Below are 25,612 nucleotides of genomic sequence, written 5' to 3' on the forward strand. Positions count from 1 at the left end.
CGACTGGCCTGGGTCCAGAAGTGTGTCACCCAAGTCTCTATCCTAGTGCTCTACACACTGCACCACACCGCTTCCCATCATTGCTTCGTTTTTCCCCCCCCAGGGGTGTGGTTTTCTTGAACAAGTATTTAATTGACAGGCTCTTTTAAAGAGAAGCTTCCAAGAGCATGTGAGTGTTTATGAGCGGTTACATGACACCTATGGGAACCGCCGTCCACTAGCAGGCTGGCCAAATCTCGGAGAAATCCTGCTGGTAGTGCAAACTGCTGCCTTGATCCTTTGGGTGTGCTTGGTCAGAGACCCATAAGACCAACAATCTCCACTTGTTAGATACAGTAGAAAAAAGAGCTGGGGTGGCTGACAAACCGAAGTACACAGACCAGAAACACTGACTGACAGGCAATGAAAAGTTCGCACACCCCTTTGCCAATGGCCAGTCAGCCTCTCAGGAGTGCAGGCAAAGTCCTCGGCATCCGGCTCCATGTGGTCATGTCAGAATGAGAAGAATGCGTCGGAGGCTCGGTGGCTGTGATTTCAGGGTTGGCGGTGGGTAGTTGGGTGATTTCAATCACAGAGAGAGGTGAACATTTGCTGCTTTTTCCCTGATGCCTGTGGTTTCTCAGAAGCCTACAGGCATGACATATCTGCCCATATTTCCCAGTCCAAATGTTCTTTTCTATGACGGCGAAGCAGGGCTCTCGTCTTTGTTTTGTTACCCAGGGCCCGATCTTCCCAGTGTCAGGTGCCCGCTGCTTCCAGCGATCGAGTGCACTGTGAGGAAGCTCAGAACCGTACAACAGAGCCCGCACATGGCAGGATGAGGCAGACGTGTGAAGATGCACTGACCAGTAAAAAAATGCAAAAAGAACTTGGGAAACATATTTCTAGTAAGTTTATGAAGGGAAACAGCATTTGAATCTAACTCTTAGTCATGCTGTGTAGTTTACTGACCAGCAGCTACCCTGAAAAAATTGTCTAAGCAGTCTATAAAAGACTGGAGAAGAGACAAATTGTAAGGGACAAGAAGGGGAATCACAAGAGATTCGGGTTTTACAGCACAAATGTTAAAAGCACTGGATGCCATCGATGCAAAACTGAAAATGTGGCCACTTTGTGGGAGGGTCACAATCACCATATGCTCTGTTAGGATTTTCTTGGAAGCACTTTTAAAAGGTGCACGCCTCAGCACCCCCTCTGCATCTCAAGCTGTACAGAGGAGAGACTGCTTTGTAGAAGCTGCCTACAGAGTGCCTGGGACCCCTATAAATACCACTGATAACAACATCTGGACATTAGAGAGCCACCGAATGCTTTGGGTACAGGGCCATCAATGCCCTGAGCCAGTCGTGTTAATGGGTTAGTGAATCCATTTTGATGGGAATGAACGATTTTGCAACACAAGCTGGGAGGCCTGTTAAGGGTCAGAGGAAAGCAAAGAGGCAAAGAGAAAATCCATTTTCTTTTGGGTTGAAGTTATGGGGCTCCTATATCGATGCACGGTATAGTGGCTTCTATACCCATTTCCTGGTCTGACACGCTGGAAATCCAGTGCATCAGAGCAGACTTGATTAATTGAATCTGCTGGGCCTCAGTTACAAGATTAATTGAGTCTGCTGGAGCACAGGAATTAATACATTCCGGCACCCTCTAGCATCATGTGTATCACCGTCTCTGCGCTGAAAAATGGCGGCAGTGCTTTGAACTAAACCTCGCTCAGTAAGCTTAGTGCAAAGTGTCCCGCCACCCTTTTTCAGCGTGGGGACTCTGATACACATGACACTTGGGCACTTTTAATTAGTGCAGCTCGCTAATTAAAGTGCCCCCCTACGCCTCCCAGAGCACATATAAAAATGCCCGTGATGTGTTCCTGAAAAATAACATCCCTATAAACTATATCCTCTTGTATATACTGGTATTATAATATCCTGGTATTAATAATAATAAAACATTTTCATAAATTATAGCATTTACCCAGTATTCCCTATTTATAGATTGTCACCCTGGTTAGAACAGGCTGTGTGCTGATGCAGCCTCTGTTCACTGGGACCCAAAGCCTGCAATAAGGAGGTATTTGTAACATCAAACTTGCGAAGCTGTGTGTTTGATTTGTGTCACTGTCAGAATGACTTTAGGCAACAAGTCAAGTTTCTCAGCCTGAAATAGGAACCAATGTTGAAAGGAGTATATGAGAGATGTTCAAATGGGCAAGGAAAATGACACGTTTACCTGCTCACCAACTTTCCCTGGCCGGCCTCGATTTCCAGGCTCTCCCTGTATGAAATGGAGAAAGATGTCACAGAGGTTACTGAATGCTGCTGCAGCAAAGCTCTTTCCCTGACAGGTTAACTGCCTGAGACATCTCCAAACCTCAGCTATGGCATGACAGGTTTAACCTGAGTGACTGTATCTTTTGTTCACCTGGGGGCCTCAGAACTGGGCCTCAGTTACAAAATTAGCCACGATTAGCAACCCTTGTGCAGTTAATTTGCATAAGGCCTGTGAACCAATTTGCTTTTTAGGGAGGGGAAGTCTCCAAAAATGTCCTTCCAAGCTGTCTGAATCTTTCAGGCATCTTATAATTAAGGAGTAAAACTCAGGGTCTGTAATAACGGGACAGATGTTACTTTTTAGCAGCAGATTTCCAGAAGTGGAGGCATCAGGTGCACGTTGGGATCAGATTTCTGAAAACTTGCTTCTCAGGTCCTGAGCAATTAAAAATCTGGCAATGAGCTCTCTTGAAAACTTAGTCTACTTACACTGTTGGTTAACTTTTGTGCTCACCATTAAAAGATTAAAGTCTACCAGTGGCTGCCACTGGTCCTTGGTAAACCAGAGAGAAATGCAAAGGGATATATAGGGCATTTGTACACATTTGCGCCGCAGCACTGGGCACTTTTTAAGTTGTAAAAGTGGCAAAATGTGCGCCAGTGCTGAGAAAATGGCAGTAGTGCGCTTTTGAACTACAACTCATCGAAGGTGTCTCACTGCAAAAGTGCGCCGCCACCATTTTCGGCGCACTGACATGCACATCGCCGCTTACACAACTGCACACGACGCAGCGCAGTGTGCGTCAGCTCACATGTGGAGCAGACTCAATTAACCGAGTCTGCTCCGACCTGCTGGATCTCTGGCGCATCACGGGATGAAAAGGTATGTGTATAAATGCCCATAGAAGCCTGTAGTGATCATGGGAAACAGTGGGATGTGGGGGAGTTACTCAAAGGAAGTGCATCTGTGTTTCTCAGGACAGGATGTCGAGAAGCCAGTCCTAGCCGAGCAGACATTGTTTCTGGTGACAGCAGCTGTATTTTCTCAGTATACAGATAACGTGACTCCAAACGTGTCGCCAGACCAGACTTTTGTTATTTACTTGTTTAAAGAGCTTTTGGGGAGTGGGGGTTTGAAAAGTAGACTGTCCCAGGATGGCTTCTGCTGCCAGTTAGACAACAGAGATACGAATGATTTGCGTTGTTTCACAACATAACCATTGAGGAGCAATGGAAAAAATAGTGTTTGGCTAATATCAGCCGTGCTTGTTTATAGTACTACACGCGGTTTAAAAGATGCTCTGTCATTCCTTCTGCCGCAGAAGCTGAGGCAGAACAAGTCTTCACTGTTCCAGTTCATTTCTGTGATGAAAACAGGAAACTAAGTACGCATTACCCCTAGGAAAGCAGACTTTGCCAAAAGTTAACTCCAGTTTTGCCCTCTTCCTCTTTCTGCTTCCCACCTGAATTCATCATCTCTTGTATCATGAACCAACCCCCTCTTTACCTTTAGACCATCAGGACCAGGTCTTCCAGGAAATCCCTTCCAGCCAGGACGACCCTGAAATATAAAAATAATGATTAGTACAAAGGGGGACTATTAATATCCTTACTCCCACCCACTGCTGATGCCCTCGACCTGTTGCAACTTGCAAACCACAGTCTCTCAAATAATCCAGCACGCAAGGGACCCTGGCAGCCCTACGACACTGTGTTGTGGACTGGAACTACTCATAGTGGGAACAGGTTGGGTCCCAGGTTTAGACAGCTACTGCGTGACTGAGGATGTCTCTGCTTCTCCATTAGAAGAAGGGCACTAATGTGGGAGCTTTATCATGGCAGTGCTTCATGGAAACCAGCTGGGATTTGGATCATGGGCTTCTGGACAAAAGTACTCACTGAAGCCAGCAAGGATTTGCTCATCAGAGCCTCCTTCTTTGCAGCATCACATCATTGCTGGGTAGCACAAGATACTTAATATCAGGGCCCTGGGGATTTGAACCCAGACTCTTAGCATTTGTAGACAGAAGCCTAAGCCACAGCCCCACCAGACTACTAGCCAGGTATTACCCCTTATTCGGCCTGGACCCTCCCATAAGGTGTCTAATGGTGAATCAGGTGACCTGGGTGGACCAATGGGAGCCACACACCCTTGATTGGAAGGCTATAAAAACTTCCCACGTCCTGCAGTGGACTTTCCAAACACAGCATCACCTGGTGTTGCTGCCTTGGCTTTGGTTAATCCTGTTTTTGTCTTAGACCTTCAGGCCTTGGTCGTTTGCTTTGTTCTGACCATAATCCTGCCCTGAGCCTTGGCTCAGTGTCCGAGGACTCAGACGGATACCTGGTTTTGGTCTCGGTTGCTTTGATCATAAGGAACAGGTCTAGGAACACTGGCCTCAAGCTTCAGCAAGTACAATTTAGGTTGGCAATTGGGAGAAAATTTCTGACTATAAGCATGGTCAACCTAGAAAAACTGGAATCTCTGTACTTGGAAACTTTCAAGAGCAGGTTAGACAGACACTTGGCTCAGATGGTTTAGTCAGGGATTATTCTGTGTTGAGCAGGGGCAGGACTAGGTGACCTCATGAGGTCCTTTCCAGCCCTACTTTCCTATTATCCTCCCACACCAGTAAACCCTCAACTCAGACCCTAGTGTGAGCCACTAGGTTTTGGTAAATTCTCATACTTATTTTGGGAGGGAGTGAGTGAGAGAAAGAAAAGGGATATTGCATGCCTTGCTGCTTCTACTCTGCAAAGTATGATAGGTCAGATGAAGAGCACTGTTCATTCTGTTGTCAATACTTTCATGTTTCTGGATCTATTTAAATGACAAGCATAGACCTTCTTCCAAATCAGGGTAGCCAACACACGGGTTAATTATGGAGAAAGGATAGAGTCGTAGAATTTGGACCTGGATCCAAATGATTCCATTGTCAGAGGAGATTTAGATTCATGGCTTCCATCTGAGCCCACTGTTAGTTCAATATTACAGTGGTATAAAGTAGTCTCACCAGTGCCCAATGGAAGCCTCTCCACTGACTTCCTGGGAAGAAAAAGGTTCAAGTCCTTCATTATTATTTCAGCCTCAAATGCTTGACGAGGCAGACGGGGCTATTAGTAATGAACTAGAACTCTTGAGACTCGTGAAACCTACCTCTGGACCAGGGACCCCCGGTGGTCCTAAGGGTCCTTCATCACCCTGGAGGGGGAAAAAATGAAATTAGTGACAAAGGTTTGTAGATCTACCAAGTGCTAGAAATGAACCAACTCTAGAAAGCATTCCCTGTGATAGGTATTTACTGGCTTGTCATCACCTTTTAACAGCTCATTCTTAGCAAATCGGAAAGCAGGGTTTTACCAAGGTGCTCTTATTTTTTGTAACTGCATCCCCACTGAGGTTCCCCCATAACCTTTCAGTTGGGCAGGGTCTTTCTGGTCTAACTTTTATAGAGAGATGTCTTGGTCTCAGAGGAAAAACTCAAAACATAACCTGATGACCAACAGCATCTTGACATTTTTAACAGAAATCAGTGGCAGTTTGGTGGGTTTATCAACAGTAGAAGTGAGCCACAGGAGACTTGTGATTGCTTACAGGGTCTTGCATAGCTTGGTTAAGCAGAGGATGTAAGGTTTGGAGAGTTCCTTGCTCTCTTGTTGCCAATCCCTTCCCTTGGAAGAGGTATTACCAGGCTTCTCAGAGTTAGCTCGTATCAAACTGAGCAACATGCTGAGGTTTTTCATTTTCTTTCAAATATGGTTCAAAGGTATCTAATACTGAGGTACCTTAAGGGCTTACATGACAATTGGACTGGGTTTTGCAGTTTGGTCTGTTATCAATTTCTGCACCTATAGGATCAGATGTAAAATGTCTAAGAGATTTTCAGCTAAACTGCATAATGATAATCTCAAGGGTCTAGCCTGACGGGGAGAAATGCAAAGGTGGTTTTGAGTTGGATCAATAAGACCGCTGAAAAAGGGACTGGAAGCCATGGAGATCAGCGTTCTCATACAGGTTCTGACAGTGATTCCCTGTGTGACCTTGGGTACCTATATGGCAAGGGAAGATGTAATTTTGCCCCTTATTCAGCAGCGATAACAAACAGCGATGATGTGGCAGCATGGGCTTCAGTGATCCAGGTAAACACCTTGGGGTTTGCAATGGCAAGTCTAGCTTAGACTGGAGCCCGTACCACTGCATCTTCACTGCTCCTGTTAACCAAGCTAACCAGGTGCCAGCTAGATTAAGGTAGGCCCAGCCATGCCACAATCGCACCTTTTTCTGTAGTACAGACACACTCCTTAATTTCTCTACATCTTAATTTCCCCAGACGTAGGAAAGGATTATTATATCCATTTTATCTCAGAGAACCTAGGCAGACCAACTAGTTAGTTTTTTAATTAAAAAGAAAAAAGTCATTAAATTAAAAAGCATTAAATGCTTGCTATTACAAAATGCCCTTGGGTCACGCACTGAACTAGCATTTGTTGCACGTGCTACAAGGCTCTTAGCAGACCAGTAAAAAATGGGCCTGCCTCCCCATTTACCCTGGTGACATCAACTGGCTTATGCAGGTGTAAGCGGGAGGAGGATCAGGTCCCACTTTCTCTTAAAACATTTCCCTACCAAGGGCACCAAAAGATATAGTGGTCCCTTTCCCCTTTCCCTGCATCACTTTTACAGGCCTGGAATTGAGTGCTAAATTGCAGAATCATGTGATAAGAAAAGGCAGCAGACATCAGGAAGTGCAGAAGCAAGGTCACTTAGATACCCTGGATAATAGTGGGACCAAGGTCTTTTAGTGTATAAGACGTGGCTCTGCAGGGAAGGCCAGGGTTGCTCAGTGTCCCTGTAGAAAGTGTATTTTTAAGCCACGCTTGAAGAAGCAAGGAGTAGAAGAACTGTGGGTTTGGGCAGGAGAAGGGGATTTCCTGGTATAGGAGCCTGCCTGGGAGATGTAGAAAAAGGCCACTAATAGAGATTAAGCCTCTTTTGATGCCAGGAGGTCAGACACATGGTTAGAGAAGACTATTCCTCCCGCCTCCCAATGCTGACTTAAGTGGATTTGTTATTTTGCAGGTTTCTGATTACTGAATGTGCCCAATTACTTCTTCCCTGGTGCAGCTATGCTCAAGGGCTTGAATCTCCAGCACCAGGGAACAATTTGGTCAAAAAAATTGACCAAAAAATGGAAATGGAAAGGGTTTCTTGAAGCAAGAACAGCATGTATCCTTGGAAGCACCTCACACAGACACTCACCTCTTGGCCAGGCTGTCCTCTAGGCCCAGGTAAGCCTCGTGCACCGGGCTTCCCCTGCAAGAGAAGGATCTTAGAAAAGTGAAGCACAAGCTCTGAGGGTCCGCTTTTGTCAACGTACACTGCCGGCGGACAGCGTCCAATGTCAATTTTGTTGCAGGGGGAACACCACGCTCTTGGAAGGCCCTCAATCTGAATTCGCAGCCAGAACGATCCGCAGGAATTTCTAGCCCCCTTCCTTCCTTCCCACGCCTTCGTTTCCTTTAGTTATTTCCACTTTGGCACAAAACTTCAAACTGAGCTCAACTCACCTTTAGGCCTTCGGGGCCATTTTCTCCTGGTGGGCCAATATCCCCTGGAAAGCCCTAGAGAGAATGAGAAACGGTGGAGTTGTACGACAGGACTTTCTAGGCAAGCTGCCTATGCCAAGATTGAACTTGATGCTTAGCACTGGAATATTTGGTATTTGCTAACACAGTCTCTAAACAGACTGTTGTGAGGTGCCTAGATGGATTGAAGCAGCCTTCTAGTAAGCTTGATGAAGTCCAGAATGCAGTAAGAAAGGAACATATTAAAGGAGGCTTAGTTTGATTGTTTTAATTCTTTGTCAAGACCAAGGCAATTGATTCCCCACCAATCCCTTTGTAGTTCATCTTTTCAGAAAATTTACTATTATAAGGACTTAATGTCGCCACACAGCTAAAATGGGCAATTTAGGCTTTAATTAACCTTTGAGTCAGTGTGTCATTCCCTTTTTCAGAGAAATAAATTGCACACCTCCAAAGACAAAGGGAAGCAGACTAGGAATTAGGAAAGGTGCTGACATACTCATTAGCTGCTGTCTTCAGCCAAACAGTGGCCCTTTCCCACCCACAGCTCGTTCATTGAGAAAACAAAGGAATCCATAGTTATTTCCAATAGAAACAAATAACAAAGATTAACTGATACCACTGAACAGAGAGCCAAATCCAGACCCAGAAAATCCCAGAATGCTGCGAGCACAAAAGCGACCCGCCAGCACTGCAACTGGTTCTCAAACACTTTATGAACGTGTCCTTATTGTTAACAGGAGTACAAACCACAGCTTATTAGGGAGGAGCGGATCTTTTATTTGAAGGTATTGTCTTAACAAGCTTGTTGGTGGCATTTTCTGATTTGAATAGTGCTTACCAGGGGGAAAAAAAATCCCAGACTATCCACAACATACATCAGTACGATGAAGAGGGAAGGATGGAGACCCATTAGGGAAAGGTGATGAACCTGATGGACTTGCTGAGCAAAAAAGGAGCCTGCTGTTTTTCTCGCTACTACTAACCTCGTCCAACCCTGCCTCTACCACTCTCTAATCCACTCCTCTGGCCAATAAGGGGTGGGAGATATGAATTTTATTGAAGGGCTGAAGTCAGATAATGGGCTCTCTACCCTAGAAAACAAGAGCAGGAGAACATCATAGCAAGCAGGAGGCCAAGTGACCTACCAACTCTGGGGTATGGCTTGAGGAGAAAACAGCTATTCACAAGGATTATATCTACTGGGCAGAGGGCTGAAAGATTTTGATTCTACTGCAGTCTCTGTCACCGACTTATCACAAGTCCTTGGGCAATTCCCTGCAGCTTTGAAGACCTCTGATCCTCCATTAATAAAATAAAAACAAAACCCTTCTTTGTGGGATTTAAAATCTTTGGAGGAAGAAAAGATGAAAGCAATTGTTTATTATTTAAGTAAATGTAGTGAAGTTCTTGGTTCAGGCTCAGCTAATGACAGTTACTGCCAAAAATACTGAAAATAAATGGATGGAGGTAATAATGCTGAACAGACTGTTGCTGGGGCAAGTACCCTATTAGGAAAGCATTTGAAGGCCCATCTTTTGAATGGCGAGAAAAGGGGTTACAATAAATGAGTCTTATTTATTCCGGACTGAGGGAAAAAAAAGCATACTGAGAATAGTGGATCAAGATGGCTCCATCTTCTTTGTTTTATTACGCATCACTTCAACTTAAGTTGGGATGTGGGAGGTACTTATTTTATAACACCTGGTGTTGACTTGTGAAACACCCGGTGAGGGGAGGAATGGTATTGTATGGGTGTAACTCCCAGAAGAAAGGTCTTGTCCATAGTTGCAACACTATAACAAAGCAGCAAGAATTCATTGGTCTTTTGCTGGGAAAGGCTTTGGTCCTTCATTCACATGAATTATTATTGGTTAAGTCAGAAGGAAAAAATATCACCTAAACTCTATTCAGACCCATGCGAAGACTCAAGTGGAGATCTTAAATGTAGCCTAAAATCTATACATTTCTAAGACGGAGTTTGTAGCAGGCTTAATCACAGCTGCAGAGTAGGCTGCAGTGATCAAATGATTGTTATGACAAAAGGAAAATGAGAAAGAGCTTCTTGGAAAGGTTGGGGATCTAGCGGAGGCTAATGAAAGAAAGATCAGAGCGCAAACTGAAGGAACGTACCTCGGGGCCAGGTGGTCCTGGAAACCCAACTGGACCTTTATCACCAGCCCTTCCCTGGAAAAGCAGAAAATAATGGTGAGTATGAGACAGCTGCTAGTTGCTGATGCTCTGTTCAGAATAACACCCACCCACTCAAAGGTCTTTCTAGCTGGGCCCTGGACTTTTTAGGGGTGAGATAAGGAAGCAGAAGATGTCTAAAGCAGGTACTTACAAGGGGGCCCGGCTTCCCTCGTGATCCTGGTAACCCAGGCAAGCCCTGGCTGCCCTGGGAAAGAGAGAATATATTTCAGTAAAAATGCAAAGCAGCTACAATACATTGACTAAAGCCCACCACCCCCTTCTCTATCCCGAGCTCCTAAACAGAACGGAAAGATCTTTCTTTCAGGAGACTTCAATCCCATGCAATGTTTGTGGAGCAGAGACCAAAGCATGGAAACACATGGTGGGACAGTCTGAACATTTTATGCTTAATGCTGCTCCCTTTTCCTTTGTACATAACATAAACCAGCACTCAAGAAGGGCCCAGGGGAAAAGAGGTAGTCAGCAGGCAAGCAGCTGTTGTCCCAGTACATGATGAACTGGTACATGGAGAAAACTTCCCACAAAGCTCAAAGGCAAAGAATTCAAGCATCCCTCCACAACTTGGTCTTAAACAACCCCATAGCTACGGTTGCTATACATTTACATCTCTATCTTTCTCTACTGTCCTCTCTTCTTCCTCTGTCCCACAGACTGAAGATCCACTCTTCTCAACTCCTTTCATTACTGGTTTCCACAAAGGAAAATCCCAGCATCCAGCAGGATAGCTTTCCCAGCTCCCTGCCTCATCTTCTAATCTACAGAATACCATGTCCTGCTTTGTACCCAACAGTCACTTGCAGAGCTGCACAAACACCAAACCTGTGCTGTCAAGTCCTCAAAACCCACCAGACAGATCCACATCTACTTCCTGGGACCTGGAATACTAGGTTTTGTCCTTTTTGCTATATGTCTACCAAGCTAATGCAGGTAGCATTAGCCACACCTACTACTCCTAGAGATCCAGCTCATGTATCTGTATCTTTCTGATGGTGCCTAGCTTATCCTTGCACTACTCCCTGGCAAACTGAAACACCTACCCTCTGCATCCTTATCCCAAACCGTTCACAGGCCTTTATATGTTGTGTTTTGCTCCCTGGTACTTGGCATGAAGATGCTCAGGGTGTCATAGGTCAGGAGTCTGATATGCATCATCTCTGATCCTAAATTCCCTGCTGTCTGATTCTGTTAGTATAGACACCAGCTAAAGATCAAGAGACTTTAGGCACCAAATTCAATCCTGGTATAAGACAGGACAGACTGTCACTATTAGTGAGCTGTATCAGCTGAATCCAAGGGATGAATTTGCCCCTAAGAATACATGTACTATTGCAGCTGGTGTTACTCACAGCCATACAGGCCCCAATGCAGCAATGCATTTATGAATGTGGACAGCATTAATCCCAACAGCAGTCAACATCATAAGGAAACCAGTGAGGCTAGCTATATGCTTAAAATTATACACACAGTTAAGGGCATTCCTGGACTGGGGTTTGTCTCTGGGTTCAGTAGACAGATTCCCTGAGCTTGTAACCACTGGCCTACTGACACTGACCCTTGTCTGAGTCGCCTGCTCCCATACATTCAGGTTTTGCAGGAAGTTATGGCACTTTCCACAGAAGGCACCACGCTGACCCTTGTAAAACTGCATTTTAAAAAAATTCTCTCCTAGTGACTTCAGTTCTAGGCGGTCTCGGCGAATTGTGCAGAGCAGAGGGGAATCTGACCATGTCATACAAATAACTATGTACAGGGTCTTTATGATAGGAGTAATCCAAGTTTTCAAAATGAGCATGGCTTGAATTTGAGCTGAAAGCCAGTAGGTACACACATTATCTACAGAAGTAAAAAAAAAAACCCTGATGGGTAAAAGGAAGCAATTACCTTATCTCCTTGGAATCCAATATCTCCTGGAACACCTGGCAGTCCCTGATCACCCTGAATACACATCACCAAAGAAAGTTACAATATACACCATCAACAGCAAAACCTGCCCAGATCTAAAGGAAATTATATGTGCATTTTATGGCAGACGTTTAATTTCTGGTTTCTTTCAGACAGAACTAGTGATAAACCATAGGTCTTTTTCTGCAAAATAACAATTTTGAGCAAAATATGTATTTTCCAACAGTAAATCTGAACTGAGAAATGAAAAACACAGGAGAGAGAAATAAGAAATGTCTGAGCCTTGGGCCTGCTGTGTAAAATGTTAGATGGAAGGGCTGCAGGCTCCTTTCCCCTTGCTAACAGCAATCCTATGGGTGAAGAGATGAGCGAATACAGCTGAACTAGAATAGCTGGCCGGCTTTTTACCAAATGGGATCTTTCTTTTCATGTCATCTCCTTTACAGTCATGATCCCTGGGATTTCTGTGGGCTTGTCTTGGAGTTGGGAGCAAAGATGAAGCCACTTCCACATAAAAGCACTGGTTGTCTACAGCAGCCTTCTGAGAAATCAGACTGAGATTTCCCTACAGAATTGTTACAGGTATTCAAATCTGGCTTTCAGAAAGACATGGGTCTCTTTGGGAATCCCACCCAGGAAGTCGTGTCTTACTTGGGCAGGCTGGCATTAACTTGTGAACTTCCCGTCTAGAATATCCTGTTCTGATTTCTACCGAGAAACAAACGTCTCGTCAAAGGGATTGACTGCTCGGAAAATCAGACAGAGATGAAAGGTGACAGAAGGGGTGGTGATGGAGGGGGTTGTTTTCTCTGCAGTATACATATCTAAGAAGCAGATGCCTTAAAAATTGAGGTGATCCAATAGCAAGAGACATGATGGAGGCTATGTCCCATACATTGAGAATGCCACCAGCACATTGAAAAACACACACAGCTACACTGCAAATGTGAAATGTGTGGAGGACATATGGACTGCAAATATAGAGCCACAGATAGCAAAAGCTTGGGAAAGAAATCCAAGTAGCTCTCGTCAAACAACAAATAAAAACCCTGTTCTTGCAGAAATTAATTAGTATAATTGCTACTGTTGACATTCAGGAGAACAATGGAAGGGCCATTATGTAGTCTAGATTACAGCTGGGTCACATTTCTGGACAAATCCTTTCGTCACTAAAAAGTGCATATTCAAGTTGACAGAAATGTTTAATGGATTCAAGTTGAACTTGCTGAATTGTTCTGATTTAAAAAAAAATTCTGAAAAAAAAAATCAAACCATTTTATTTAGCCATTTTCAAATCGAAACATTTCCTTTTTTGTTTGAATGATTTCCTTTCAAATGAACTTCAATTTGATATTAAAGAACAAAAACCTACAGAAAACTCAAAACTAATGTACTTGGCTCATATAAGGATTTTTTAGGGCATTATCTTTTACTGGACTAAATGTGTAGCTGGGATAATATTAGACATGTTTTCAAATGCAAAGCACTTAGTGTGACTCGAAACAATACATGTTAATTTTTTGGTAGTGCAAAGAAACAAGCAAAACAAATATTCACACAGCTCTAGTTAAAATGAACCCTGTGTATTTGGGAGGGGAAAGACCACTCATCCACCCCTCCACCCATCTCCTTGCCACTGCTAGACTGTCCCCATTTTCCGGTGCTCTGTATTTACTATTCCTTTATCCAGTCCAGTCTTAAACATGCAAACCACTTGGCTGCCTTGTTTCAGAAAAGGATGAGAAATTACCCTACGGTCACACACAAGATTTGTTCCAAGACCCACCTTGCCTTTGTGATCATTCTGTCAAAGGGCCAAAAAGGGTTGGTGGTGGCGAGTGTGATGGAGATGGCTGGTTTTGCTCTTTGTTTTTTAACCTATCCAACTTTGAGGGCTAGTCATCAAGAAGTGACTTTAAAAAAAATGGAGGTCACAGACTTGCCTACGCTATAGAGGATGTCCTAGGAAGCAGCTAAAGCCTGCGCTCATAAATGGGAGTGAGCCTCTCTTCCATACTGTAGGAAAACCTGTTTATAGGCGAGTGGTAGACATCATGTGGAATGGGAATCCATTTCAGTCAACTCTGAGAGAGGGTTTAGGGAGGCTGTCAAGATTTGCAGGTAGCAAACAAGGCAAATAACTTTCTAAACTCTACTGGGGGGGGCCTCGAGTAAGTCAATACATGTGTTATTACATGTCCTACACCACGGTTTCTTGGCACAAACAGGCAATTCAGCCACCTGCAGTTACATTAGTCAAAGCCAAATTATATTTTAAATGTAGGTTTTTAGAGTTAGGAAATGCCTTCACTGCCTGGAGCATATCAACTCTGAATCCAGATCTTCACGTTATGACTCAGGCTTGTGTCCTTAAAGTTTGGAACAAAATGATAAGAGAAATGAGCAAACTACAATTGAAAAAAAGAAGTGCTGTTGAGATAAGGAAAAGTGCTCCAAGGTCCTGATTCACAGGGCGTTTACACACATGCTTCGGGAGGGGGGGGGTGTGGGAGCTTTAACAAGCGTGGAATGAGCTTTAGTTAAAGCACACCCGCTGCCCTCTTTCAGCATGGGGACAGTGATACAAGTGACGCTGGAGTCTGCTGGAGCGCAGTAATTACAACACTCCAGCAGACTCAATTAATCGAGTCTGCTCTGATGCGTTGCAATTACAGCGCATCAGAGAAGCTTCAATGTATGTGTTTAAGCAGCCTTAGAGTGAGGAGGAACACTTAATCTGAGATTAAGGCAGGAGAGTTTGTTCATCATGTGTGGTGTTGCATATGTTTCATGTGGTATCTATACAAAGATATAGCAGCACTTCACAACAACTGCCAAATGGAATGGGGACTGGTTGCTAAACTTGTGCAAGGGTGGGTGTTTAGCTGTAAGGAAGTTAGTTTTCCGAGTGCAGGAATACAGTCTGCTGCTCTGTGAAAAAGACCTAGTGTGCCCTCAGATGCTTTGAGGCTAGCCATTGTGTGTCCCTCTTGCCAAGAGTTTGTGTTTGGCATTACAAGGAGAGTTTGCATTTGAGACCCAATATAAGTATTTAAAAGAGCCAGGAGCTCCAGGACTTCCAACTGGATTGGTTCACTAAATTCTTTCATGCGTGCAAGTAACTAATGACCCCATCATTTTTTTCCCATTGCATGGTTTTCCCATGATCTACAGCTTATTTCATCCAAGGGAAACTGTTGGGTTTGCACAGCAGCTCAACCAATTCCTAGTTGTATGCACAAAAAAAACTAGGCCAGAAGACAGAGGCCAAAAGACTCCACCATCAGTTCAGGAAAAAAGGAATGGCAGTTCATGGGAAAATAGAAAGCACATATTAAGGAATATTGTAGTTGCCAATGCTGGTGTGGAGAAGTGATACTGCTTCTCAAAAAGATTACCCATGGACAGCCCTATTGCATCCATTATTAGTAATAACGGAGATAAGGAGCAGGGGAGGGCTTCCCCACAGAACATAATAATGGACAAGTGATCCTATCTACTGGAAGGGGTTGGGTTGATTTGGCTTATGGGAGAACAGAGGTTGTATGCACTGTTGTTGCCCTCTGAAGGACAAGGTATAGACCCTCGCATGGGATGGGTTTAGGAAGCACTAGCCAACTTTGGCATGTCCTCTGCATACCTGTCCATCTAGTTGCCACAATGCCTCACTGATGATATAATTGCAGAAATATGACTAGAAATTTGTCCTTCCTACCAGTTGAGATCTCTGTTCCCTTAAATCTGTGTCACAATGAAGATATGCACATGTTTGGGATTAAACAGCTTACATCTTGCTGCAATGACTAAATTCCTATGCTGCTTTGCTCCATGGAAAGCTTAGCAATACACATTTTTGGAAACTATCTCAATATGTTGGCACAGATTCCCCACGTCCCTCAAGGGAAAACAAAGATGGCAGTGAAATTTCTGTGACTGTGGTATTCCCACCCAGAACCCTTCTTTCAGACAGATCTCAGCAGTGCAGTCGAGTCTCATGCCTTTATAAAGACGAACATATGACCCAACTCTTGTTCTATTCTAATGCACTCTGCGAGAGCCTGGGGGTGAAGGGAGCTTTCCTCAAGTTTGAAGCATGCCAGAAAGGCATGTGCTTCTACTATAATTGTCTGGGTTAGAAAAATGTAATAACTGATTTCAGCATGACACGGCAGATGTATAACCAAAAATAACTTTAGCTGTCCTTAGAAAGACATTATAAACATCAGCTCCAAGCAGACAGGCCAGACCTGCCATGAATTCTCAGCTTCCCTTTGGAGGTAGAGGGCTCTTGCAGTAGGAATTTCTTGCTTGTTACCACCTAGGGCTGCCATATCTTGCCCTGCTCTGCAGTTCCAGGGCAGCAAACTCCAGCAAGGCATAAGATTCTCCGCACGGACCCACAAGTGGGGCCAAGTACTGAAAGCCATGATGGGAGGTGTTACAATCCCACCCTGCCAGGCAGGATGTGGCATACCCTCAAAACCATAATTCCCTTTCAGACCTTTGCGAGTCAGCAAGAAGTGGCAGATGGAAGGAGTTAGGCCCTTAAAGGCAGCACTCATCTGACTTAAGTTATTAATTATGAAAGGCTAGGGATGACTTGCAGAAAGGAAGAAGCAAGCTTGCCTGCTGCACCATGCCTGCTGATCCAGCATTTCAGTCTTCAGATGGTGCCTAATGTCTGGGATTCTTTTTTTCTTGCAGCCCCATTCAGGACTGGGAGCTTAACTCCTATTCCCAAACATGTACAATGGATGGTAGTGCCCCCGGAAGAAAGCCAAGCTGGTTATGAAATGGGATGTGTACACACAATCTCCCTCTCTCCGCTGCCAGTCCCCCTCCCATAAGTCACAAGGCCATTTTCTAGGAAAGCCTCCTTCTTATTCTTTCACACTTTCACTTGCCAGAGAATCCGCTGGGGTGTTTAGAGAAGAGCTACGCCATGCTGGGACAGGACTGTGGAGTTTGAAATAGAAGACCCTCCTGATGCCTACCCAGGGCAAACATGTTCACCTAAAGTGATGGTTTCTTTCTTATGAGCCTCTGAGCCACTTGCACTATTTATTATCCAGGTTGTAAGACATCTGACTCCATGCATGGCTCATATGCAATATCAACATGAGTAGCACGTGGGCCAAGACTGGTAATTTCGGTAGCCCAATTAGATATCTCATAGAATCATAGAAATACATAGACTACATCTATGTATTCAGAGGTGCCTACTCAAACCTTCTTGGATGTTGGGCCCTGTTAAATTAGGTAAAGACTGGGCATCCCAAATCCTTTTGAAAAGTTTGGTTTCTATTCTAACTGTGTTCTGACTCCAATTCATGAGAACGATTGTAAACAAGATTGTCAGGCTAATATAATACTTGCACTATATCTACTGTGTTTTCTTGTATGAGGGGAAATCAGTTCTTTTAACTCCAAGGTGTGCGTGTGTAAGCACACCAGAGAGGGCAACGCATATCCATCCAACTTGGCAGACCTTACATGAGAGAGTGCATTCTTCTGAGGGACTCTGGACAAATAACACACATGCCTGTTTGGCAGATGAGTAAGGACTGGGAAACATATGCAGTTGTGAAGGGAAAATGCTGTTGTGTCGAAGCTGAACTGTATCACCCAAGTGTGTCAGAGCTCAGTTATGCTCTATCAGAGTTTAGTTTGCTAACATGGTTTTAGCCATGATACAGATGGGGTCTGCATTCATCAAAGAAGCTCTCAGTAATATTACCCACCATATCCAATGTCAAGGAAGTGCATTAGTCAGACATTACAAATTGGATCTTTGCAGAGGCAGAGCTAAAGCCAGGTTATATTCTGGCTATCTTCCAGGAATGGTGGTAGACAAACTTTCAGACCAAAGATTCAATATGGGAGCCAAAGAAGATTCTTAAAGCTCTGCCCACTAGGGCAAAGGGGGGGAAAGGAGACCGCAGAGGGGTATGATGAAGCCAAGGTCCAGCAGATAGGAAAGAGATTATTAAGGGATCAGAGAATGACCATGTAAAAATTTGGCCCATCAACATAAAATGCAGGACAGAGATGGAAATTACCAGTGAGGTGAGTAAGGGAGAATGCAGAGTAGAATCTGTTTGTATTGAGGTCCTTTCCCCTTGTCCTCCACGCCATTTTAAGTAGAGCATGCAAGGATTCAATAAAAGGGTCAACGAAAGACCTAGGAGGCATCTAATGGAAGAGATGAAAGACAGAAGTAGAGAGAGAATGATTTTAGTATTAACATGCTGGACCGGGGCTTAGGAGATCTGCATTCGATTTCTATCCCTATTTTCTGTGTCACTTTGGGCAGATCTGTCTGTTCCTCAGTCCCCCACATGAACAATGAAGACAATGAGTCCTTCTTCTTTGAATCTTTTGTTTAGTTAGACTGCAGGCACTTGGGCAAAGACTGACCCCTCTATACATACTAACCACAAGCAACAGTACCCTCTTACTTGATATTATAATACAAATAATAAAAATATAATGAAGCAAGACAGGGAAGATGACAAGTTTCTTGCTCATAGTTCCCTACATTTAACAAAGACAGAACGTACAGTCAGATGAAACAAGTGACTCTGCTAAAGTGGCACAGGAGCAAATGAGTGCCTTCCTGATCACCTGGAAAGAGGATGTCTACATATTATAAAACGGGCCAGCAATCTGCATACAAATGCCAAAATTCAAGCGCTCTAAGACTTGGAAAATACAAGCCCGAACAGAAAGCCTTCCCCCCCAAGGGCAGATCTAGAATTTTGAAAAGCAGGGTGCGGATGGTGAGGTGCATCATCATCTATAAAATGGCACACATTTTTCTCCATTTAAAAGAAACTAGAAACTTTACTAATATGCTATGGGCTTAGGGCTGTATTACTCAGTTTAAGACTGAAGTGAAAACAAACATAACTTGATTGGAATGACCTAAAACGATCCGCAGGGCTGTGAAATATGAGCTCTGTTCCCAGGAGCAGCTAACACATAGCAGAGTTGCAGAACAAAGGCTAGTTGACTGGTGGAACATCAAGGTCATTAAAAAGAAGAAAAGGTCATTAATGCCTGTGAACGAGGAGTTTAGAAGGGGTCAGGTAGAATTTTATAATAAGCCAAGAGGTCAAGTGACTTCCTCAGCATTGCCTGAATAGAGATGCTACTGCCGCTGCCAGGCAGTTGGTTTTAAACTTTGGGTGGGACAAGAATCAAGGGGGGCAGGGTGCAAGTGTGCCAGTGCACCCCCCACCCCCTTGGATCAACCCCTGGGTTTCCCCAACTTACTGTACACTGATAAGTCTGGTAGATATTCATGCAAGGGAGTGCAGCAGATTTTGTGGTCTGACCTTTTGGATAAAGGGGTTTATACCTGAAAGTCAAAAGTGCCTGCATACACCTGAGCGAATAAGAATAAGGCTGTCAGTCTCACTCGGTTTTACTGCCTTGGCCCTGTGTTTCCCAGCACTTTGGCTGTGCAATTCCCAAAAAAGATGCACCTATGCTGTTTGGAAGCCCCCTCTGTGTGTGATAGCACCCCTGGTTATTCAAGTGCTAACTCAGCACTTTATGGATGGAGGAAGTCTGACCTAGATAGGTTGTCATTCTTCGATAGGGAAAAAATTATAATGAAAGTCAGGCCGTGAACATGTCCTGGCAGAGGAGGGTGCAGTAGGAGAGGTAGCCAGAGGCACAAGAGGAAAGTCCATGCTCTTCTGATCCTTCCTCAGAGGCAGGAGAGATGCTGGAAGTAGGATGGGAGTTAAACTATCTATGGAAAATAATTCAGCAGCAGGCTGATTTTGGGAGGAAGGACAGTTCAGTGGTAAGAACAGTAGCATGCCCTTTGGGAGACTCAGATGCAGCACTGTAAAGCCTTCCTAATTCACAGGAGTGGTGTGAGGAAAACTGCATCAAGGTAACCGATGAGTGACTGTGGTAACAGGGGCCATAAAAATATCTGAGAGAGACACGATGGTTTTTATAAAACAGGGATCGAAATATTGCCTGCATGGCTAAAGACTTAACTCCTCCAATCCTGACCAGTCCTTAACATCTACAGCCAAATCTTTCAGGATAGACGGGAGAGTCTGTGGCCACTGGAGTCCTGACCCAGAACTGAAGTGATCTGCAATTCTCTCTTGCAAGAAATTCATCCTTTTGGCCAAAAACACCCTCTCACCTCAATCCCACCCCAGATAGAAAGGTGACCGAACAGAAATTAAATCTGGGGATGTGGGAACACTGGCCCTGAACTGCTAGCACTATGTGAATATGGGAGTAGTTGCTCCTCAACACTGCTTCCCTACCCCCAGTTCAACTATTCATTAGAAACAGCTGCAAGTGAACAATGAGGCAACACAATAAAATTAATGCCCTCTTTTCTCTACCCTCTATGCAATCCTCATCACAAAATCAAGTACTCTTGATCTTGTTTCCCTTTTCTTAGGAGGATTAAATCCTACAGTGCATCCTACAGGAGCAGGTTGCATGTGAGAGTTAGACTCATCCAGACCTAGAACTGCAGGGGTTCAGCTCAAAGTGTGTTTCTAAACCAATTTTCTGGACCACTGCAACCACCGGTCCTCTAATTTCTTTTTAAAAGCAGCCCATATCACTTAGCTTGCTGATAAGATGAACTGCCTTGAGACAAGTTGACATAAGCCACTTTTGAGCAGACATACATAAGTGTTGGCACAAACTTTTGCAATAACTTCATTAAGTGAGTTTTCCCTGGGGCTCCAAATGTTATGTCTAATCCTGCTTCTGCACTGAATGGAAAGGTCTTGCCTTTTAATCACCTTCTTCACTATAAGAAGAATATTGCTTGGATGTCTATCTCGTGTCAGGTGATACCCTTCAACATGTCCTGAAACATGAGAATGGTAATTTCACTGATAAAGCCTTCATCCCACCACAATCCGCCATGGGAAGAGCCACACCAACAAAACCGTATCAGCAAGTGATATACTCAGTAAAAACCCAAATGCAAACATCATCACCATAAAAACAGAGAAGCCCAAGAGAGGAGTGGTCAGTAATTAGCACAGTTAGTTTATCTAAAAGGGAAATTTATATTTAGTGAGCTTCTCTGCTTCTGGTTTTAGAAATGCAGCCGAGCTGAGGCAGAGACTCTGAGGGAAGTAAATGTTCACGTGCAAGAGGCTGCTCATAGCTAGAATTTGGGTCCTCAGAGGCTGGTGCCAGGTTCACATACATATTGGGACAGGGCTCAAGGTTAGGGTCTTGAATCCCTCTAGTTCTTTCTCAAATTAAGTAGAGCAGATTAAGATCCATACTGATCTCAAACTTCCACCCTAAGAACTGTGCCTGTTTGCTGCCAGGAAAAGGGTAAAACCATATGCACTGCAGGAATGTACCCTTCCCATTTTGTAATCAGGCAAGAGGCCTTCTGACAAGGTGGAGGGCTGATACCTTATTTAAAAAGAATGAGAAATCAAAGAGAAGAGGGGAGTCAAAAAGGCCTTAAGAGTATAGGATCTGGGGAGAGAATCAGAGCAGAAGGGAGAACGGGGCCCAGAACATGGTACAGAATAAAGAAACAGGAGCTAGAAATGGGATTTCACATGCAGAATAAAACACAGTGCAATAAGGGAGTATTCAGATCACCTTATCACCTTTCAGTCCGTGTTCTCCAGGGTTTCCTATCACTCCCTGAAAAAGACAAAGCAAAGAATGAGCCCAAGCACTGCAACCATATCTACTTGGAAGACTCGCATCGTGTCTAGGTCATTCATACAGCTAATGAGGCTGTGGACCAAAATCCATGGTATCCATAGCCATCCAGCACAGGTCACAGGCTGAATACCAGGCCTTTTTCAAAGCAGCCTCTGAGCTGCACTCTCAGTTTAGGTTAACTACCAAATAACCTGTGGTCTGAAGCTGCACGGGGAAAATGTTCCTTGCATACCCCAATAATTCATACCTGACATAATAATTCAGAGTGACATTATGTCTATCAATCCTTTACCTGGGTCAGTGGATAACCACTACTGCTGCCCATCCTGCTCTTTGTAAGGATGCCCACTTTCATCCAAAAAACAAACAGAACAATCTTCAGTCCAGACAAGAGAGCACTAGGTTAAGTTACTCTCTTACCTTTAGTCCTTTTGGTCCTGGAAAGCCTATTGGTCCAATAATGCCCATATCACCCTAGTAAGAAAAAGAAAATAAACCAAATTCAATATGTGTATGGTCAACAGATACCCTTGTGTGGTATGAAAATCCTCCTACCAGAATCCTTCATCCACTCCTTTTAAGGTTAAGTTTTGCCATTGATTTGAATGGAAACAAGATCCTGATACTAGTCAAGAGAATGATATGGTGTAGATGACTACTAACTAGAGACACACCACATATGTATTTTACAAACAGACGAATGAAAAGAACAGCCTAACTTGTGTCATGGCTTTTCACCTAATAGGAAGGAACCCAAAACACTTTGTAACCGAGACTTCAGTTCTTGACTGCAATCACTTCACCCACCACTGATGTTCAGTCCCGTCGGCGGCCAGCTGTGCCGACTCTTCAGACAGGTCTTGTTCCCATGGAGCTCTATGAGCGTCTGTGCAACTGAGGCCAGGTGCTAGTATACGAAGTGATAGCACTTGCATCCACTTGAAGCTTACACAGGGAAACAAAGCCCAGCTTTCCAAACTGAATATAGGATTAAGACCAGAGTAACCCACAGTGAAAAAGTTCTGCCCAGAGAAGGCCTAAAATACAGCTCGCAGAGACTGGTGGGTGGTTGGAGGGGAAGGAGGGGTGGATTAAATATGAAGCTAACTATGTGAAGTTAACAAAGCTATGGATAAAATTCTATTAATTAATTAATACAATTCTATTAATTAATAAATCCACATTCAGGTCTAAGGATCAAATTTAGACCTGGTGTAAGGAGGGTGGAATGCCAGTTTGACTCAATTCCCTCCCATACAATCTCCTGTAGAGACAGTGTACGTTACACTTGTTTTAATACTAAAAAGTACTTCCAGGGCAGTCACAGATGGATCCTCTTTTGCGGAGAAAAATCTTTGCTACTGAAATTCTAGGTGTTTTAACTGAGTCCCAGCTCTGGCACATCCTCCAAGCTAGCAGGAGAGTGAATGCTGCAATTCACCCCACAAGATTTCCACATGCAGGACCATCTCTTACCACGCAGGGAACAGCGTATGCCAATATGCAGTGTACAGGAAGGTACTTTCAATGAAAGATGCTGCTCTTGGGGAAAGGGAAACAATGGATAGCTCCTTCTGAGTTTGGAAGTGATCTCCCAGTTCCTGCCAAAAACAGCATCCAGTTCCCAATATTTTATGCCTGAGCCCTAATTTCAGGACACCACTGTATCTGAAGCTCTAGTGGTCCCACAGGTGTGGAAACAATCTAACTAAATAACATCTTTTTTAAGTGAGTCTCTGATTGACTATGGTGTCATTTTAATGAGGAGCTTTCAGCATTTCATGAACGACTTCGACTGAAATAGAGAAATGGGTGGGTTAGTTGAGAACTTTCATTTCCTCCTCTTTTCTATTGAGCTGGGACGTCTAGTGCTAGTATAAAGGCAGAGCTCGGGGCTGCGGTTTTCTATTCTATTATTTCAAGATTTATTTGGAACTTATGAGTGCTATGTTTGGGTTTAAAGATCTCAATATGAGATACCAAACATTGTGAAGTATCTTTTATAAGCCGTTCAGGAAACCAAGATTTAATTACTTGGGAAGGTCTGGGCACAGAGGTATAGTTCAATGGCTCTTTTAAATGAGTTATGTTCACGTTCAGCTAGAAATGATCCTGAAGGTCTGGATTTGATGTTGCATTTGATAAGTTCTCCCATTCATTCTCCTTAACTTTTGAACACTGATGGGATTTCCTCTTCTATTGTCTATAAAACTAACCTGTTATAAGAGCCACCTGAAATAAGAGCTCTATAATGCACATTTATTCACAGTCTTGCCCTGGCACCTACTGAACGTACCAGCTCCAGGCTGTTTGCTGAATTTTATATGTGCTCTCTACAGAGGACTGACTTGTGAGCTATATCAATGCCAATACCCCACAAAGCTATCTTTCACCTCTGGTTACATAAAAGTATTTTGCGAATTCAGAAGGTGAGCTGAAAGCTCCCTCAGATGCACAGCTCTTTTATCCCACGGTGTCTGTCTCCCCTGGCACGAAGAAGGAGCAGAACTTTGCTGCTTCCTTAGAAGGTGTTGACGGCAACTTTTTCAGCACTTGTCTGAGTTGATTTGTTTTTACAGAAGCCGCTCCTTTCCACAAAGAGACTTAACACAATATTTTAGTCTTCAAGAACTTATTTTTCTTCTTCAAAGGCACCTTTAAGCATCTGTTTAAAAGAAGAGTGAAACAAGGATGGATCCAACCTAGAAAGCAACACTCCAAGACTCCGGAGCACTTTCTGGTTCATATTTCTAACACCTGTGGACAGGAGGAGTGGCGAGGAGATGGGGAGAGGATGAAACTATGGGTATAAGTAGTCGAAGACAGCCTGGAAATTCTGCTGCAGTGAAGACTTTTCCCCACAACGCATGAATGTGTCAGGTCTGTGAATAAAACCTGTAGCTAGGAAGGACACTAGAGTTCACGGGGTGTACAAGCTATATACATATAAAAAAGAAACCCTTCACAGAACGGTATTGAAATAGGCTTCTGATGGCTTTGCCCCCATGAAGGGAGCCAGTGATACAGTGTACCGAGCTCTCCTGTAATGTGCAAATAAACAGGGAAGCCTTTGCTGAAGGAATATTTCTATAACAGGAGGTCACGTGGCTGCAGACGCACCATGAGAGCTGAGCTGTGGCTGTAGTAGAACAGATCCCCTTTTCATCCCATCCAGCATAAAGACTTCTTGTAGGAAAGCGTTTGCTTAAAGCTTGCCCGCCCAGTTAATTATGAAGGCAAGAGGCTCCAGTTACATCTAATTCTGTTCTTTCGCCCTTTAACAGTAAATTAAACACCTGCAGTGAGCTCGGAAACTGTTTGAAAACCAAGGCATTTATGGCTGGGAGGGAAGGAAGCCATCCAATGGGGTTCGGCAAGGAGCATGTGGGATCCCAAACACCAAACACAACACTTTATCATGCACTGTCATCCAATCCATTTGTGGGATCTGCTCTGCTCTCTGTGCCTAGGCAACCTGCTCTAGGAAACGAGGCCTCTTTCCACCTGATGGGAAGAAAAAGGAGAAGGTCTGCCATCTTCTGCTTCCTTCCCATGTACCTGTTTTAGAAGAATGAAGGTTAAGTGTAGGCATATATTAAAGGGAGAGGAAAGCAGGTGGTCTTTCCTAGATCAGGCTCACTTGAGGTTTCTCAGAATCCAGTACTTTTCCAAAACCAAGATTACTTAATGGTATTATCCACCAAAGCCAGCTCAGGGTCCCTTACACAAGCTAGGCAGGGAAAGACTTTGCTTCTTCCTGGGCAAGCTATGTGAGATCAAGGGAGCAGCCTCTGCCTATAGCAAGGTGCATAAGAGAAGGCACTTCTTTCTTAGAGACCCCATTTCCCAGAGCCTCCTTAGGTTTCTGAGTGGAAGCCATCTTCATGGCTGGTAGTAGAGCCACTAACTCACACTTGTAGTGCAAATATATTGACATGTCTAATGCAAATGAACCA

At 44.0% G+C, this 25,612-nt stretch overlaps 1 protein-coding gene across 2 annotated transcripts in view; it reads right to left on the reverse strand.

Moving 5' to 3' along the window:
* The window catches only part of COL27A1 (collagen type XXVII alpha 1 chain), a 234,622-nt gene that overhangs the window by 101,705 nt on the left and 107,305 nt on the right, over positions 1 to 25,612 (reverse strand). For both annotated transcript variants that reach the window (XM_090021040.1, XM_090021041.1), the window contains exons 16-25: positions 22,077 to 22,130; positions 21,588 to 21,632; positions 11,949 to 12,002; positions 10,198 to 10,251; positions 9,987 to 10,040; positions 7,836 to 7,889; positions 7,528 to 7,581; positions 5,425 to 5,469; positions 3,775 to 3,828; positions 2,227 to 2,271 (exon numbers count right to left, since the gene is read on the reverse strand). In XM_090021040.1, the coding sequence (XP_089877166.1) occupies positions 2,227 to 2,271; positions 3,775 to 3,828; positions 5,425 to 5,469; positions 7,528 to 7,581; positions 7,836 to 7,889; positions 9,987 to 10,040; positions 10,198 to 10,251; positions 11,949 to 12,002; positions 21,588 to 21,632; positions 22,077 to 22,130 (513 nt within the window). The remainder of the gene's footprint in view (positions 1 to 2,226; positions 2,272 to 3,774; positions 3,829 to 5,424; positions 5,470 to 7,527; positions 7,582 to 7,835; positions 7,890 to 9,986; positions 10,041 to 10,197; positions 10,252 to 11,948; positions 12,003 to 21,587; positions 21,633 to 22,076; positions 22,131 to 25,612) is intronic.

This window comes from Crocodylus siamensis, chromosome 11 (genome assembly GCF_052110815.1).
Source record: "Crocodylus siamensis isolate JL-2025a chromosome 11, ASM5211081v1, whole genome shotgun sequence".
Lineage (NCBI taxonomy): Eukaryota > Metazoa > Chordata > Crocodylia > Crocodylidae > Crocodylus > Crocodylus siamensis.